The sequence below is a fragment of the Canis lupus genome, chromosome 29, assembly GCF_048164855.1.
Source record: "Canis lupus baileyi chromosome 29, mCanLup2.hap1, whole genome shotgun sequence".
In the NCBI taxonomy this organism is placed as follows: Eukaryota; Metazoa; Chordata; class Mammalia; order Carnivora; family Canidae; genus Canis; species Canis lupus.
Genome location: NC_132866.1, coordinates 32,431,279 through 32,447,180, shown reverse-complemented (window position 1 = coordinate 32,447,180; position 15,902 = coordinate 32,431,279). Strand labels below are relative to the sequence as shown.

The 15,902-nt window shown below is 46.7% G+C and overlaps 1 protein-coding gene and 1 long non-coding RNA gene across 52 annotated transcripts in view; one reads left to right on the top strand and one right to left on the bottom strand.

Annotated features, from left to right (window-relative positions):
* The window catches only part of SORBS1 (sorbin and SH3 domain containing 1), a 228,772-nt gene that overhangs the window by 18,791 nt on the left and 194,079 nt on the right, over nucleotides 1–15,902 (bottom strand). For 22 of the 50 annotated variants that reach the window (XM_072806027.1, XM_072806029.1, XM_072806028.1 and 19 more), the window contains 6 exons: nucleotides 15,639–15,806; nucleotides 12,002–12,048; nucleotides 7,890–8,004; nucleotides 7,617–7,742; nucleotides 5,891–6,082; nucleotides 3,560–4,333 (listed from right to left, as the gene is read on the bottom strand). In XM_072806027.1, the coding sequence (XP_072662128.1) occupies nucleotides 3,560–4,333; nucleotides 5,891–6,082; nucleotides 7,617–7,742; nucleotides 7,890–8,004; nucleotides 12,002–12,048; nucleotides 15,639–15,806 (1,422 nt within the window). The remainder of the gene's footprint in view (nucleotides 1–3,559; nucleotides 4,334–5,890; nucleotides 6,083–7,616; nucleotides 7,743–7,889; nucleotides 8,005–12,001; nucleotides 12,049–15,638; nucleotides 15,807–15,902) is intronic. The other 28 variants (XM_072806054.1, XM_072806055.1, XM_072806058.1 and 25 more) reach the window with 3 other exon arrangements.
* The window catches only part of LOC140621126 (uncharacterized), a 36,483-nt gene continuing 23,122 nt past the window's right edge, over nucleotides 2,542–15,902 (top strand). For both annotated transcript variants that reach the window (XR_012020854.1, XR_012020853.1), the window contains exons 1-2: nucleotides 2,542–2,674; nucleotides 5,486–5,579. This is a non-coding gene — a long non-coding RNA (uncharacterized lncRNA). The remainder of the gene's footprint in view (nucleotides 2,675–5,485; nucleotides 5,580–15,902) is intronic.

Genomic DNA, 15,902 nt, shown 5'->3' with positions numbered 1-15,902 from the left:
TCGTGGTTCCTCTAAACATCCCCTGTACATCATTCACGCCTTCCACTGTCTGAAGAACACCCACCGAAACACAGGCAACTGACCCAATGTCATTTCAGTTTGGGAGTCTACAAAGGAGTGAAAAGCCAGACCTTTTCACAAGTGTTCATACATCTGCAGAGAGTTGGAGGTCTGGACAGGTAATGAAGGGGGAAGGAAACAGCTACACAGGGACTTAGCACTGAACAGGGATGTCTGACAAGTGATTCACCAGGGGCATGTGACTGTGAGGAAGGGGACTGGTCAGTGTTAGGAGGGGCTGGTGAGTGTCTATGTGCCGTACCAAGAAGCCCTTCCCAGCTCTGCTCCCAGATTCTCCCCTTCTACCCACCTGTGGACACCCTAAGCCTCACCCAAAGCTCATGATTCCCCACACTCCCTTTCGCATTCCCACCTGTGGGTCTTGGCTGGGTTACTGGTTTGCCTTAAATGATACCCTCATGCTGTTCGATTAGAAATCTCCCTGTGCTTTAAGCCCCATGTCAAATGTTACATTTCTTACAAAGTCTACCAGACTGCCATCTTCTATGTCGCTTATTATTTCTCTTCATCTTGAACTTCCAGAGTGAACTATTGGACTCTGCATTATAATTATTTGTGAATATATCATATCCCCTCACCCCACAATGGAGAGCATACATAGCTTTAATTGGGGTCACTTTTTAATTTTTTTTCACTCAACAATATTTATGAGTACCTTCCATATATCAGGGGTCATGGTCCCTGACCTTAGGATGCTAACACTCTAATGGCAACACAGACAAGCAGAGGTAAGAAGACAATAGAGCTGAGAAGTGCCCCCACCTGCCCCCAAGTCAGGTGCAGGGGACATGGAAGCACAAAGTTGGAGTACTTAATCCAGTCCTGCAGGGGCAGGGGGAAGCTGGCAGGAGAGGCTTCCTGGAAGAAGTAACACCTAAGTGGAGAAGTGAAGGACAGGTGGGAATGATCCAGGCAAACCAGCAGGGAGGCTCTGGAAGGTGCAACTGGCTTGCTGTCTAAATAGCCAGATCACATGACACCCTCAATATATTAGCATGGAAGAATGATCATAGCATTTCAGAATGTCTTTTCATTTACTCAGCTAAATTCCCTCTACCTACTGGTCGTTCAACCTAGCTTCCTAACAGCTAAAATTGAACTTCTGTTCAGTTCGCCACAGCAAGGAGAAGGGTGACTGGCAAGCTTCCTGATCAGACACGCTGGTTTGGAATGCATTTGCCCAAATACGTGATACAGCCTGAGGCCACGGCAAGCTGACAGGCCACCAAAGAACAGCTGTCCCTGTAGTCCTTCCCGTCATTATTAGCTCCATCATTCAAGGGGCAGGGGGCTTCTGCAGGTCCCCCTTTTGCGAGTGGCTGGCTCCTATTCCCAGTCACAGGAGGGGAAAGTAAAGGGCTTGGGCGGGAGACATGGGGCAGGGGTCCCTTCCACACAACCTTCCAGCTCTCACCAGGGAGCAAGACCAGGGCCAGGGCTAGGCACACCCACAGAGAAAGGGCTGGCGCTGGGAGAGCAGCAGGAAGGGAGGGGACAGGAAGTGGTACACTTGAGTTCTGGAGGCCCACCAAGAAAGGAAAACCAATTTTGAACAGGCCTGTCTTTCCATGTTGCCGGCTACCTCCCCCCACTGCCCCTCCATCCTCTGTTAGGAAGTGGAAAGTATATACCTCTAAGCTCGCCCGGAGCTCCGGGCCTATGCGCACTTCCTGTACACGCTGGGTCCTGGAATCAGGCTGTGCTGATGACTCATGGCTGATGATAACGAGGTCTCCAGGCACTGTGGGCTGACTTAGAATGGTTACGGAACTGTTTCCATGTCAGAGACATTGAATTCTTTTCAACTAGCCCCTTCACCATCTCTCTACAACCAACTCTTCTTTGCTTAACTGGACACATTCTTTTCTTCTGGGACAGGCAAGGTCTTCCCCAGGTTCTGCTATTGCCCCTCGGCCCCACGCTCAGAGCTGGGAAACCATCTATTTTATGGAGCCTTCCTATGCCAGGCACCACACTTACCTCATTTAATCCTTACAACCACCCGATGAAGGAGAGACCGCTTTCGCTCCACTCCTACTTTGCACATAAAAAACCATGGCTCACAGTCTGATTACTTATCACTATCCCACACTGCTCTTCCTGTGGGGAGCAACCTTCTGCTCCCAACCATTAGGCTGGAGCTGGATGTCTGACCTCGTCTGTGTCTCTAGCTTCTGTGGCCCTGTGGCCTTCAGCAAATCTCTGATACTGCAGTCATACTGCTGCTGTGTCTGTGTTCCAGCGAGAAGGCACTGACCCTGGTAACCCTGCCCTGATACAGAGTGGTGTCTACAGGTCTCAAATAAATATCGGCCAAGTGGCTAAATGAAACTTTAGAGAAAAACTAAGGTTGTGGGTCTGAGGATCAAGCATAGTCTACTGTGGGCATTGTACACGGTAAATGACAAATGAGACTTCTTCAAGAAATTCCATCTGACACTAAAGGCATTCTAGAATGTTTTCAGTGCCAGAAGCAGCTCTAGATCACCCAAAATGGAGAGCTTCCAAAGTGCTGACCACGTTCTGTTCCCAGTGCCTGCCCTTGGCAATTCATACACATCACTTCGTGGAATCCTCTCAACCACACTGTGAGGCAGGTTATCATCTCTGTTTTACAGATGAGGCTCAGAGAGGGGAAGTAGCTCTCTGTATAGATGGTAAGAGGTGAACAGGCACTCAACCCCAGCTACTTTGGAGAAGCTGCCCAAAGTCTTTGACTTTGGGGGTATTAAACAGCATAGCCAAAATTAGAATCATGCTCTAATTGCCAAGTTCATCCTCATCTCCATCCCCAGTTTTTTAGCCCTCAAAACACCCTAAGGCCACTTGGGTCCTTGAGATCTTGGTAGCTGACCTAGAGAGAAAATGGGACAGTTACCCAAAAACCTGGTGTGCCCATTCAAGGACTCTATACCTGCCAGGGCCCCAGCGCTGGGCCTGCATGCACCTCCTTAGGACCAAAATGCATTTGTTCATCAGTGAACAAAAGCCCTGTGCTCCCACACGAACACGAGACAGGACGAAGACCTGACAGCCGAACACTGGCAGAGCGCCATGGGTTACGGAAACAAAGTGCATCTCACACAAAACCAAGCCACACGGAGCCAGACTGAAGCCTGGTGTTCTCAGCTGTGTTAGAGCAAATGGATGAAAGTCTCCAAGGCATGAGTGGGCGTGAGGAAGGCCTTCCTTCCCATGGGGCTTTTGCACTAGGCCAGGAGGCACCCAAAGTGGGAGCAACTCCAGAATCCCCTCCAGAGGCCAGAGTGCAGACTGTCATTTGTCTCCAACTGTCCCCAGACTGACACCTCAGCCGAGGACCCCTCCGTTCCCTCCTGGGTAATATTTCTGCCCCCAAGACAAGCAAAGGGCTCTCACCGGCATCCACTGGGACGTGGTAGACGGGCCACGGGCAACACGTCCAGCCCACCCTGCCAACTGAGATGCCAAGGCACACGTGGTCATGCTGCAGGCCTACCTGGCTCACAGCACTCCGAGTGGCCCTCCTCTCAGCCTGCTCGCCACCTCTATGCAGCTCTGTCTGCTCAGCCTCCCTTCCCGGAAAAGGGCTACCCAGGGGCTTGCTGGGCCGGCTCTCCTCGGGGGTGTGGAGATCTGGGAGTCTCTGTTCCGCGCTCAGGCACCTGACCACGTCTGAAGGTCTCAAGCAGCTCTTCTTAGAAATCTTGGGTGCTCCGGGCCATCTCTCACCTGCCTCCCGCTCTGCTCTCCTGTCACACTGTCCGCGCTCTTCTCGCCTCGGCTGCCGCTTACCCTGGCTGCTAAAGGCGTTGCTGAGCTCCGAGATGACCCTATCAGAGCTCCCCGGCAGCAGCTGCGAGAAGCTATCCTGGCGGACACCCGGGGGTGGCACGTGGACACCACTGTCCCCGTTGACATGAAGGGAGGCCGGGGCACCAGGCGCCAAGGAGGAGGCTTTGTGTGGGGGAGGCAGGGCCAGTGGGGAAGCCATGGAGCGAGGGACAGAACGGTCTGGCCAGCTTGAATGGGGAAGGCTGAGAGAGAGAGAGGAACCAGGCCTCGCCCACGAGGCGAGGTGGTCAGTGTCATAGACAGAAGTCTCCGGTAGTGGAGGCAGAGGTGGCGTCAGAGCCAGAGGTCGCCTGCCTGGAACCCCAACAGTCAGGGAGATCCACTCAGAGGTGACAGCGTGCATCTCGGGGGACAGGGCTCGGTGGGGATGGGGTAGAGATGAGGGGGCTGGCATGAAGAGCTTGCTGTGACTGGCAAACTTAAAAAGAAAAGGAGAGAGAGGAAAACAAAGAAAGAAGCAAAAGGTACAAGTGTCAGCATAAAGAAGAAAAGAGGAAAATAATCACAAGGGATGTACAAAAAGAGGAATGGAATGCAAAGGACGAGGACACTCTGGTGCCCCCCAAAATGAAATCGTTTGGTTAGATTGGAGAGAAAGTGGGATGTGGGTGCATGTGTGTGGGTGCATGGTGTGTGCAGGTGGTAAAGGAGGGGTGAAGCAGGGGGTCTGGAGATGGGAGAAAGGGGCGCATCAGGGAGGTTACAGATGGCACTGGCCCGGTTTGCAGAATCACACTTTCAGAGGGATCATTCAAAGATTTCCGCCCCACCTCACCCAACCACTTCTGCAACCGAAGAAGCCCTGACCAGCAACCACAAAGGGAAAAAGATGCCCTGCCACTGCCCTGCCCCTTTTTTGGGCTTTTATTTTCTCTAGAGTTCTCAGCAAAGAGCCTTCCAGGGAGGGGTACGAGCAGTGGAGTCCTCTTGTTTTAGAGTTGTACTTGGCTACAGTGAAGCAAAAAATCTCACTGAGTTCCTCTTCTTACTACAAAGCAGAATGACCTGCACCGACCCCACGCCCTCTCTCCATGAGATCTCACAAGACGGATCTCGCTGTGCAGGAAGCCCTGAGCCAGCCCATCTAATGCTTTCTGCCAAGAACCATCCCTGGGGTCAGTGATGCGCAGGTGGAAGAGGGCGGAAATAATGAAAGGATGGCAGAAAAGAGACACCATCCAAGTGTCATCCTGGGTCCAGGTCCTATTCTCACTCCTCTGGCCATTCTCCCTACAACTTACCAGAGTGGTATGCTTAGTGTCCTTCACAGGAAATCACCCCACCATACCTCTTCTGAACCCAACATCCTAATTCTTTCTTGGCTTTGGGGATAGGTTTGGAAAAATTTGTATTTTTTTAAAACAAGTTTGTTCATAATTAATGTTTAGGGATGCAAACATCTTAGGAACATCTTAGTATGCCTATAAGCCTACTTCCTTTTGGCCCAGTGTAGATGGAGATGCTATACCTTTCTTTATAGTCTGGTTCTTGCTTGCAAAGAATACTCCAGATATGGTCTATAAGTGTGAGGATGAGAACATGACATTCTCTCAATCTTTGCCTTCTGCAGGCCAGCCTTGACTAATGAGATGATGAAGAGAACCACACTGGGTCATCGTATGTTTGGGACCCTGGTGGTCCCCAGACAAGCAGCTTCACCCAAGGTAGGATGCTCCCACACAGAGTGTTGGACCAACTGATAAAGTCTCATTTTTTTTTTTTTTTGCCCTAATCATCTTATCCCCAGAACAATCACCTTAAGCTCTTTCTTTTCCCAAAGATAATAGTTCTCCCTCCCAAGTTCTCAAAAAATGTCATTTGTACACATGGAAACAAACCCTGGTGTGTATATTCTGCACTACTGCAGATGGTTCTTAACCACAGTGCTAAAGAAGCACCCAGAGGGGCTGTGTGCCATCAGCACTGTGGATTTGTCGTGAGGAGCATGAAAACTGGTGTTGAGAAGCTTAGGTACCTGTGGGCTCGCGGTGGCACTACGACTTGGGGAGGAGAGAGGCAAGTCAATGTAATCCACGGGGTTTTTCACCAGTGGCCGCTTGATTACGTCCACATAGGTGATAGGGAAGATGCCTTGTCGGGATGTCCCTGGGATCCTCCCTTCATACCAGTTCTCGTCCACTTGTCGGAGCAGTGTGATCCTCTCACCCTACAAGACATGGGAGACAAGAGTCCTTGATCCCTCATGCTTTGGCATGTCTGAGGGCCTTACCTCACCCTATGCTATCCTTCATTATTTATCACGTTTGTTCAGAAAAACCTTCCTTGCTAGACCCAGATAAGATTGGTATTGCTGAGATGGAGATGCTAACAGCAGGAGAGCTACCTGGAAGCTGGGAAGTCAAGCTTAGTCTTTAAATATTGCAGCACAGGAGTAAGTCAGATTCATCCCCTCCAAGCTAACAGCCAAGGGTAGGGTTTTTGCCTCATCCATCACAAAACTGATTTCCAATTTCACTAAAGCAAAGGTTTTGAGGGTTATCATTTTTTCTTCCTTTGTAGAACTTTATCTTTTCTGCTATAAAAATGTTAAAACACAAACATTAAGCAGAAAACAAATACTACCCATAAGGTTGTCACTCGGGGTAACCACAGTTAATATTTTGATGTATGTATTTCCTAGATTGAATTCTGGGCAAGTGAATTAGACTTGCACATTTTTTTTTCTTATGAAAACTGAGTATGCACTGCATCCCCCTTTCCAACCTTCTTTTTCATACTTTATAATGTAGAGTGAACCTCCTTCTTTGTCAAGAAATAGAATTCTACATTTTTAATGCTATTGCAGCAACAGCGTCATGGCCCACTGCAGGCTATTCTATTGTACACACATCTAATGACTTAATTCCTGGTCTCCTGGTAGTGGGTACTGAGGGTACTTCTAGGGCTTCTCTCTTCCATCAAGTAGTTCATCTTTTTTCTAAGGCAGGTGTTCATTTCCCTAATCCTCACTAAAATTAGTGACTAATAACTTTAGCAAGCCAGAGAGTTTTGACACGAGAAGAGAGCGTCTGGTCCCACGGAAGAATGGCATCCCTGCACACCTGACTAATATGCAAAACGAGCATGGTGAGCTACTTGTGGGCAACGATGAGAACTCTGGCAAGGCCTGTTCGCTGAGTACTGACTGGATGCCATGCGCCATGCTGTGGGGTTCACAGATGTGGTTTCACTTAATCTCTTAAAACAGCTCTAGGGGAAGGCCATTTGTCTTCTTTTTACATATGAGCAAAGAGTGGTTTGGAAAAATTCTTTAACTCCCCAAAAGCTGCATGGTTGATAACCTGTGACTTTTGGCTTCAAAGTTTTTCAAACTTCTCCTGTCATCAAAGGACTTGCTCTTTTCCAGTAGGCCATATTAATATGTCATAAAACCTAGTCATGAACACTTATCACATCTTTGGATGCTTAATAAATGTTGGCTGAAGAGGTCTCAGACTCCAGAAATACTGCCTCTAGTCAGTGAACTTAATGTTATTAAACCCTGACTAAGCCTAGGGTTTATTTTTTAAATATCTCACCTCGGAAGATTCTCCACTTGCCTGTAATGCAATCCTCAGTGGGGCACATCTCGTAGGCCCTCCGACAGTGCCACCAGACTAGTACATCGTGGTAACGCCACTTCCCCACAACAACAGGGCCATCCAACGGAGCCCCAGGGGCCAGGAAGAGAGGGCGCTTACCTTTCTGAAGGACATTTCTACTTGCGTATCACCATTAAAGTTGAACTTGGCAACAGCTTCTCCATAATCCAACACCTGCACTGGAGCCAACTTCTTGGGTTGAGCCTTCTCGGCAGGAGGAAGGAGCTGAGGAAGGGCGAGAGGCAGAAAAGGCAAAGAGAAGGAAGTGAGGGGATGAGAGGAAGGGAGGCTACGAGACCCAGGCTCTTGGGACATGAGTGGTGCTTCGGGCGTGAGCGGGCTGTCCCATGGGAACAGGAGGAGCTACAGTACCTCGATGTAGGTGCGCGGGAAGATGCCCACCCGGCCGTGGTGCTCGCCTTCGTACCAGTTCTGATCAATCTGCTTGTAGATGTAAACGATGTCCCCCTTCTGCAGTGGAAGCTCCCTGTCAAGAGGGTGGAGGCATTTTAGCAGAGCTTTCAAAATGGGTAAGATGAAGACACTCCATTTTTTAGCGAAAGGAGACTCGGAGTGAGGTCAGAGGGGACAAATGATAGAAGAGAGGGCTCCATGTTTGGAAGTGTGGAGTCCGCTCTTCAGGAAGTTACATCTCCTTTGGCATCTTTCCAGTCTTCTGTGGGACGGATGTTAACTTTCAAAGGGACACCCCACTCCAAAGTGCTCACAGGCCTTATGGGTTTGTTGGGGTTTTCTCAATGTATTTTTTTGTGAATGCTGTCTGCTGCTCAGAATGTTAATGCAACACATAACAATGCACCCAGCAGACTCAGCTGATGTCCAGGGAACGATGACAAATGTTTCCTTGTGGATACTTTCACTGCCTCACTACCCTCCTTCTATGCCCTCTTTGATATTACCCTCAAATTACTTGTGATATACTGACATCCTTATATTATTCCATCCGCCAGCCAGCCATCCACCCTCCACATCACCCTGCATCCATCCATTTATCTACATCATGTAGTCAAAAGGCTCTAAAATCAGGCAGATCTGGGCTTAAAGGCCAGGTATAACATTTACTAGCTCTGACACATCGGGTGAGATACTTGATCTCTCTGAGATACTTTATCTGAATATAAGAGCTAACTCAAAGTTGTTGAAAAAAATCTAGCAACAAACTGCAAGTAAAACACCCAGTACAAACAAAACAAAACAAAACAAAACAAAATAAACAAACAAAAAAAACACCTAGCACAGTGTCTGTGATTAGAGGGTTAGTACTCAGTAAGTGTTAATTCATTACATCCCCCTTAACATGGGAGAGGAACCTTGGAAAGAAAAATGGATTTTCCTTAAAATATTCTTCACATATTTTTGCAGCTTTTCCATCTCCTTCCATCCCTTTGTTTGCCTTAATAATAATGCTGTTAACCTCTAACCAGGGCTCCTTTTTTTAAAAAGAAAGATTAAAAAGATAAATTATAAGCAAAATAGAAACTTAAAAGGAAGATAACAATTGCACCTTGAAAAGTTTTTTGAATTAAAAAAAAAAAAAGACCTAGGGGCGTCCGGGTGGTTCAGTCGATTAAGTGGCTGCCTTGGGCTCAGGTCATGATCCTAGGGTCCTGGGACTGAGCCCAGCTTTGGGCTCCCTGTTCAGCGGGGAGCCTACTTCTCCCTCTCCCTCTGCCTTTCCCCTTGCTTGTGTGTGCACACATTCTTTCTCTTTCTCAAATAAGTAAAATTATTTAAAAAAACTGACCTAGATCTTTTCAATTTGCATCAAACCAACAGCATGGAAAGAAAAGCTCCACTGCAATTTGGAGGGGATGTGCCTACTTTGCAGCGTGCCAGGAAGTCCCACGGTTATGTGCGGGATGCTGGCTAAACAATGGGGGCACATCTGGAAGACTTTACACAAAGTCAGCACTGTTCTGAGTGCAAGAACAAGGCAGCCTTTGTGGGTCTCACACTGGTAGCCAAGATTCTAATCCTGAGGAGGCCCATGAAGGGGATCTGGGGCATGTGTCTCTGTAAGAATATCTCTGGCCAGTTTTTTGCTATAGTTCTCCTTGGGGGTGTTCTGAATTCCCTCCTCTCTTTACCCCCCAACCATGGGCACATGGAATGTGCAGGGCCCTCGGCATATCCACCTCTGCTACAGATCTGTACGCTCCCCACTCTGCCACACTAAGTGACTTGCAGTTGTAGAGGCAGGTGGGAGTGTCACAGCCCCACTGGTAAGTAAGCAAGGAGGACAGCTTGTGGGGGTGCTGAGAGGTCTGCAGTCATGGCCAAAGGAGATGTGCCATAGGGTGCTTGGGGCTGCCATCCTTCCTGCACTGTGGACCTCATACCCATCTCCCAGAGAACCACATGTTAAGGTCTGGTGGTAACAGGGTTCGAGAACCAATATGATATACTTCAGATCTTTTCTGGAGTGTCACCATGTATATTAGCATGGTAGAGGCTCAGAGAAGTCCTGCAGGTTAAGAAACCTGTTTAACTTTGTTGACTCCAGTGCTCCTACAGAACACTTTTTTGAGTAACACACTACAGAGAAAAGTAGAACCCAGTGATTAAAGGTTTTTAGAAGACTCAAGTCAATGGATCTGTCATTTACTCTTAAAAAAAAAAAAGTTTTATTAACTTTTCCGGGAGGGAGGAAGGGATAATAGTAGCACCGAGTTAGGAGGAAGGACTCTTCTCTCCAGCATTAGCACTATTTTATTTATTTTTTTAGAGACAGAGAGAATGTACTGGGTACGAAGGGGCAGAGGGAGAGGGAAAGAGAGAATCTTAAGCAGGCTCCACATCCAGTGCGGAGCCCGACATGCTTGATCTCATGACCCTGAGATCGTGACTGAGCTGAAATCAAGAGTTGGACTCTTAACTGATTGAGCCACCCAGGCACCCATCATTAGCACTGTTGATAAATGGTGACAGTTCCCTCTCAATCGGCCTTCTCCCCTGTTATATCTGACAAAGTTGCTCTAAGAAGAAAATTGATCTAAGACTTTTTAATGAAACCTACATAAATATATTATCATCACAATACCATTCAATGATTCTGTGGACCTTTCTTAATTCAAAGAAAAAAAGGGGAAAGGGAAAAGGTACTGCTTGATTAGGCTAAAAATTAATTTATGTAACTCTGTTATCTTCTCTCTGGTTAAAAAGAAGGGGTAGGGGGAGATGCTGACTTTTGCTACATTATGCAAAATGTTTTATAAATATTACCTCAGCTGCCCTGCAAGGTGGCATTTTTATGTCCATTTTATAAATGAGGAAATTTGAGGTGGAGGTTGGTGACTTGTTCGTAGTCACAGAGATAGTAGGCACAGTCACAACTCAAACACAGGACTTCTTAATGCTAGAGCCCATCGTTCCAGCACACTAGGCTGCAGCCTCTTGTTAGTTGATGAGCTAAGAGACTGGAGTGATTATAAACAAATCCAACATGCCAGATTTGTGCCAAGTCTGGAGATTGTTGCCTGGTCACTCATTTTGGTTAGAGGAGATCAGAATTATGGGTGAGTTGCCTCATCATGGCATTTCTCAGTGTCCAATGAATGGAGAGCTTCTCCTCTCATCATCAAGAATGGAGAGGTAGGGCTTCTCCTCATCAGGGCAATGGGATGGCTGATTATTGTTACCAACAGAAATTCATGGTCCACTTTAATCCATAATTAGATAGGAAGTGAGCAGGTTCCTTGTAGAACCCAGTCTTTGGTAGCTTTTCCAAATTTCATTCCATGGAAGAGAAAGGCTTCCTGGTTATCTAAATTTAGATAACACTGGGTTAAACAAGCTAATCAAGTTTCTTCATTGAAAGCCTTCTAGAGCCATTACAATGCCAATAGCAAAGTCTCTCTGGGGAGAAAGGGGCATGGGGAAGTATAGACATAGCGTGCAGTGGTTCCTAGGATGGAAGATTCATTTCTAGGATGGAAGACTCTTTTTGAGAAATGTTTTACAGAGCTAGCCTCTTGAGGAACATACTGGTTTCCTGTGGGTTCCCACGAATTTTGAATGTCATAAGATGTTGTAGCAAAACTGATAAAGTTATCATCCTAGATCCTGGATCTAGTTCCTTCCATAGAAAGAGTGGGTCAGATCAAGCCACCACTTCATCAAGCAAACTGAGTCCCTGTATAGGAGGTGGCAGGAGCCCAGACTCTGGCACCAGGCTACCCAGGTTTGAATCCCCTGCCTCTATCACTGACCAGCTTGGGCAAGTTTCTTAACCCCATAGCCTCTTGGTTTCCCCATTAGTGTGAGGCAGATAATAACAGCACCAACCCCAGAGGGTTCTGGTGAGAGCTGAATTGGTTACCATATGTTAGTAACTTGAATGGTGCTTGGCATGTAGCAAACTCTATAAATTACTGTTTTGAATCATTGTTTTTCTCCATCTCTTCACAAGTGAGCTGTGCTTCAAAGAGGCAGTTAAAAACAAAACAAAAATTGGTGGTACTTACTTTAGGGTCTGAGCTTTAAAGTCAAACTTGGCTCTAGCAGGTCTCATCTAAACACAAGAAACAGTGACAATTTAAAACCACAATTTATGTACAATGAAAAGGACACGTTTTCATAAGCTTCTAGAAAGCAAAGCAGAAAAATTCACTCTAACTAGTTCATTCTGGTGTAGAAATCTGGGCAAAATTCCACTTATCTGATCTCAGCAGAACATTAGATGAATGTTTGATCAACTATGTCATGCATGAGAATATCCCTAAGGAGGGCCAGATTTAGGGAGGAGATGCTTTGAGAAGTCCCAAAGCTGAAGGGCTGGCTCCCCAATGCTGATCATGGATATTAAAAACAATGTGTGCATGTGCACACACACACACACACACACACACACACACACACACACACACACACACCAGTCAGCCAGAAAGTTCTCAGACATGCCTACTCTTTGGGGGGACATCTTCTGTTCGACTGACTTAATTATGATCCGCAAGTGGATGAAACCCCGATTCACCTCTCACGTCATCTTTGACTCCATATAATTTCTCATGGTCTATGAGATATCCCAAAAGCCAAAGTGAGCCCTGACTTCCTTCTCTTTCTCTAAAGCTTCCCTTCCTTTGGGGCAGCTCTCTCTTTCTGGACTCCAGGCCTGGAAGTCCTCCTCGGACTCCAGCTACTCAAGTCTGTCACTAAGTCATGCCAACCCTTCCTCTAGAACCCTCCACAAGCACACTCAAGTCTGACTTGAGCTCCCACACACACAAAGCCTCCTTTGACTTCATGTTCTCTTCACTTTCATCTACTATTACTCAGGAGCACAAATAACATTCCTCAAATACTTCCGTCCATCACTTCCTTGCTTTGAAGTTGGCAGAGGCTCTCAAGTATCCCTCAGATCAAATTTCAATTCCTGACGTGGGTTAAGGTCTTTGAGTGATTTCTCCCCAATTTCACACACTTCCTCTTCAACATTAGAGGACAAAATGGAGGGGGGGGGGGGTGGGAATGAGACTCAGTGAGAGAAGAGTGGTATTTAAAAGCTCCATCAAGCTTAGTTTTAGGTCCTAAACCTCTCAGTGATATGTTCCCTTTTTGCAGGCTCCTCAAGCTGGGATCTTGTAGGGATTTTCTTAAGGGTGGTGAATTCCCCACAGGAATTTATTTTTACATTTTCATGTTAATGTTTTGTCTCCATCTATCTGTCTCTCTCTCTCTCTCTCTATAAATGTAAATAAAAAAAGAATGGATGTGGAATTAGTGATAAATGACAAGTTCACAAGAGAAAGCCAGATAACCAACATTGTGAGGACAAAAATTTCACAGTAATTAAAAAAAAAGGGACGCCTGGGTGGCTCAGTGGTTGAGCTCTGCCTTCAGCCCAGGGCCTGATCCTGGAGTCCCAAGATCGAGTCCCACATCAGGCTCCCTGCATGGAGCCTGCTTCTCTTTCTGCCTCTCATGAATAAATATTTAAAAAAGATAAATAAAAATTTAAAAAAATTTTTAAAAAGTGGTGGTTACCCAAGGACAGCCAGCTGTAGAGCTGTGGGAACTTTACAAAATGTATACCAAACAGCACCATATTCCCACTTTGAGTGGCAACTGAGTTTAGTCAAAAGGATATCACCTACTGGCTAAATTAGTTAAGTTTTACACAAATCAACTACTTAATTTGTAAATTGGCTTAGGCCCATACTGTGGATTGGTGAAAAAATTGTTTTTTCCATTAAACAGAAACATACGTTACTCAAAGCTAAGAAACACTGATTCCATGGCACTGTTGAGACAGACAATGAGTCATCGTTGTCTGTGCAAAGCAGCATCTCCCTCTTTCCCTGCCCATGTCACCCGTGGCTCCAGTAGAGACAAAGATCATGAGGGTGCCCTCCCCCACTAGTCTCCCAGCTTCCCAAGGGCACAGGCTGGGCCCTAATTTCCATGTCTGCACAGGGTCTTGCACAGAATTAGTGGTCACCACATTCTACTCAGTAGGGGTGAAGTGCATCTGGGCCTTGGTGGTTCCTGTTTTCCCATGTCTGTCACTCAGCATCTAGGGCAGTGATTCTCCAAGTGTGGTCTCTAAACTGGCATCATCAACATCGCCTGGGAACTAATTAGAAATGCAATCCTTGGGTGCCACCCCAGAATTACATTTGTGGATGTGGCCCAGCAATCTGTATTTTAACAAGTCCCTGGCAGATCCTGATGAGTGCTCAGGTTTGAGAATCACAGCTCTGGAAAGGAGGTGGGATGGGTCAGGCAGTTTGCCTGCTTTTCTCCAAGGCTGTTCTACCCCAGTGGCATTTCTGTGTGCACGTGTCACCTATACATGTAACTATGCAGCCCTATGGTGCCCTGCATGTTCTCTTCTTTTCTATCACTTGCAAGCGGGCAGGTGTGTGAACAAGGATAATCTATCACCAGAGGCTTTGGAATAGGGTGGTTTGGAGGAGCTGGGATGCTGAGGGCTGTCTTTCCCTTGCATCTGAGTAACACCTGCTAACTTCTTCTTTATAACATTTTTTTTTTCTCCATCACCTTAGTGTCCTTCCCCTTCTTCCTTGCTTTTCTTTCATTCTGGTTCTCCTTTGTCAAAGAAACCTTCCATTTCTTTAATAACAAAATAAAAACCAAACCATTTGATGAAGAGCCAGTGCCTCTGTCACTCAGAAGGCAGAAGCATGAATACTAATCTATCACACTGAAACATTATAAAGCTGTATATGCTTTGGTGTCACTCCCCTAGTTCCTTACCTCCCAAGCCCCAGACATGCACACATCCCCAAAAGGAGCTAACCCTTAGGGGACCAGTTGGGGTCACATGGCAAAACATACTCTGACGCAAGCAGCAGCATTTGGCCGGCATAAGAACTTCAACACGGCCGTTGGGACAGGAGGCCAAGGCCTGGATAAAATCACTTCAAAGGTTTGTGCTTTCTTCGCGTCTTTTATAATATTAAGTTTTGTCATCTCAGCTAAGAAATGTCAAAATGAAGGGAACAAATGAAATGTCTCTCAAAGAGCTCTCTTACCCTCCATGGACTTATCCTAACTGCAAGACTCCTTGGGTTTCAAAATTCTTCAGTGAGTCTTCAGCACTACTAAACACCTTATTCAATGAATTCATCCAATACCGAGTGGCAATATTATTCTCTGACATTTCAGGACCTGGGTAAATGGCGTAAACAACGCACTGCTTGCTAACTTTTATAAGGAGATTCACAAAACTGTTTCTTCAAAGAATTATCTTGTAACTGCCCACACTATAGGTACTAACACACACGGACTAAGGTATAAGGTTTCTAGGCAGAATGCACAGGCAACATGGTGTCATGATAAAATGCAGGATGTAGAGGACTGGATTCATGAAGGCAGCCGATGCTCTCAAAGCATGCATGGGGGGGTGGGGGCAGTGCGCCAGCAGATTCGGTCCCACAGCCAGGCATGCTTGAACATACAGAGCACAGGACATAATGTGACTCATGTCCATGACCAGCCACAGAAGAGCCAAAGCAAGCCTACGGGAAGCCAGGATGACAGATGCCGTTCGGAGAACTAATTTGGCCTACGGAAGGCAATGCTGAGGGGAGGCAGATATTGCTTTGGGTCAAGCAGCAGATTGAGGCAACCAAAACAGACCTCTGACCCAGATTTCCTTTTGGCCGTATCGTCTATATTGAGGAGGTCCCCAAAGCGCTCATTAGTGATAAACTGATGGTGCGTCGGAATGACGCCCGTGTGGCGACGAGCTGCAATATCGGCCTCTTCTTGCTCACGCTTAAGTCGTCTCTGGTCCGCTAAAAGTTTCTGCCATGAAATTGCATAAAATGGGCAGTGAATCATCTGGTCCAGGGTACTGGAAAACTGCCAACAAAACAACTAAGGAAAAAGGTGCTGGGTGAA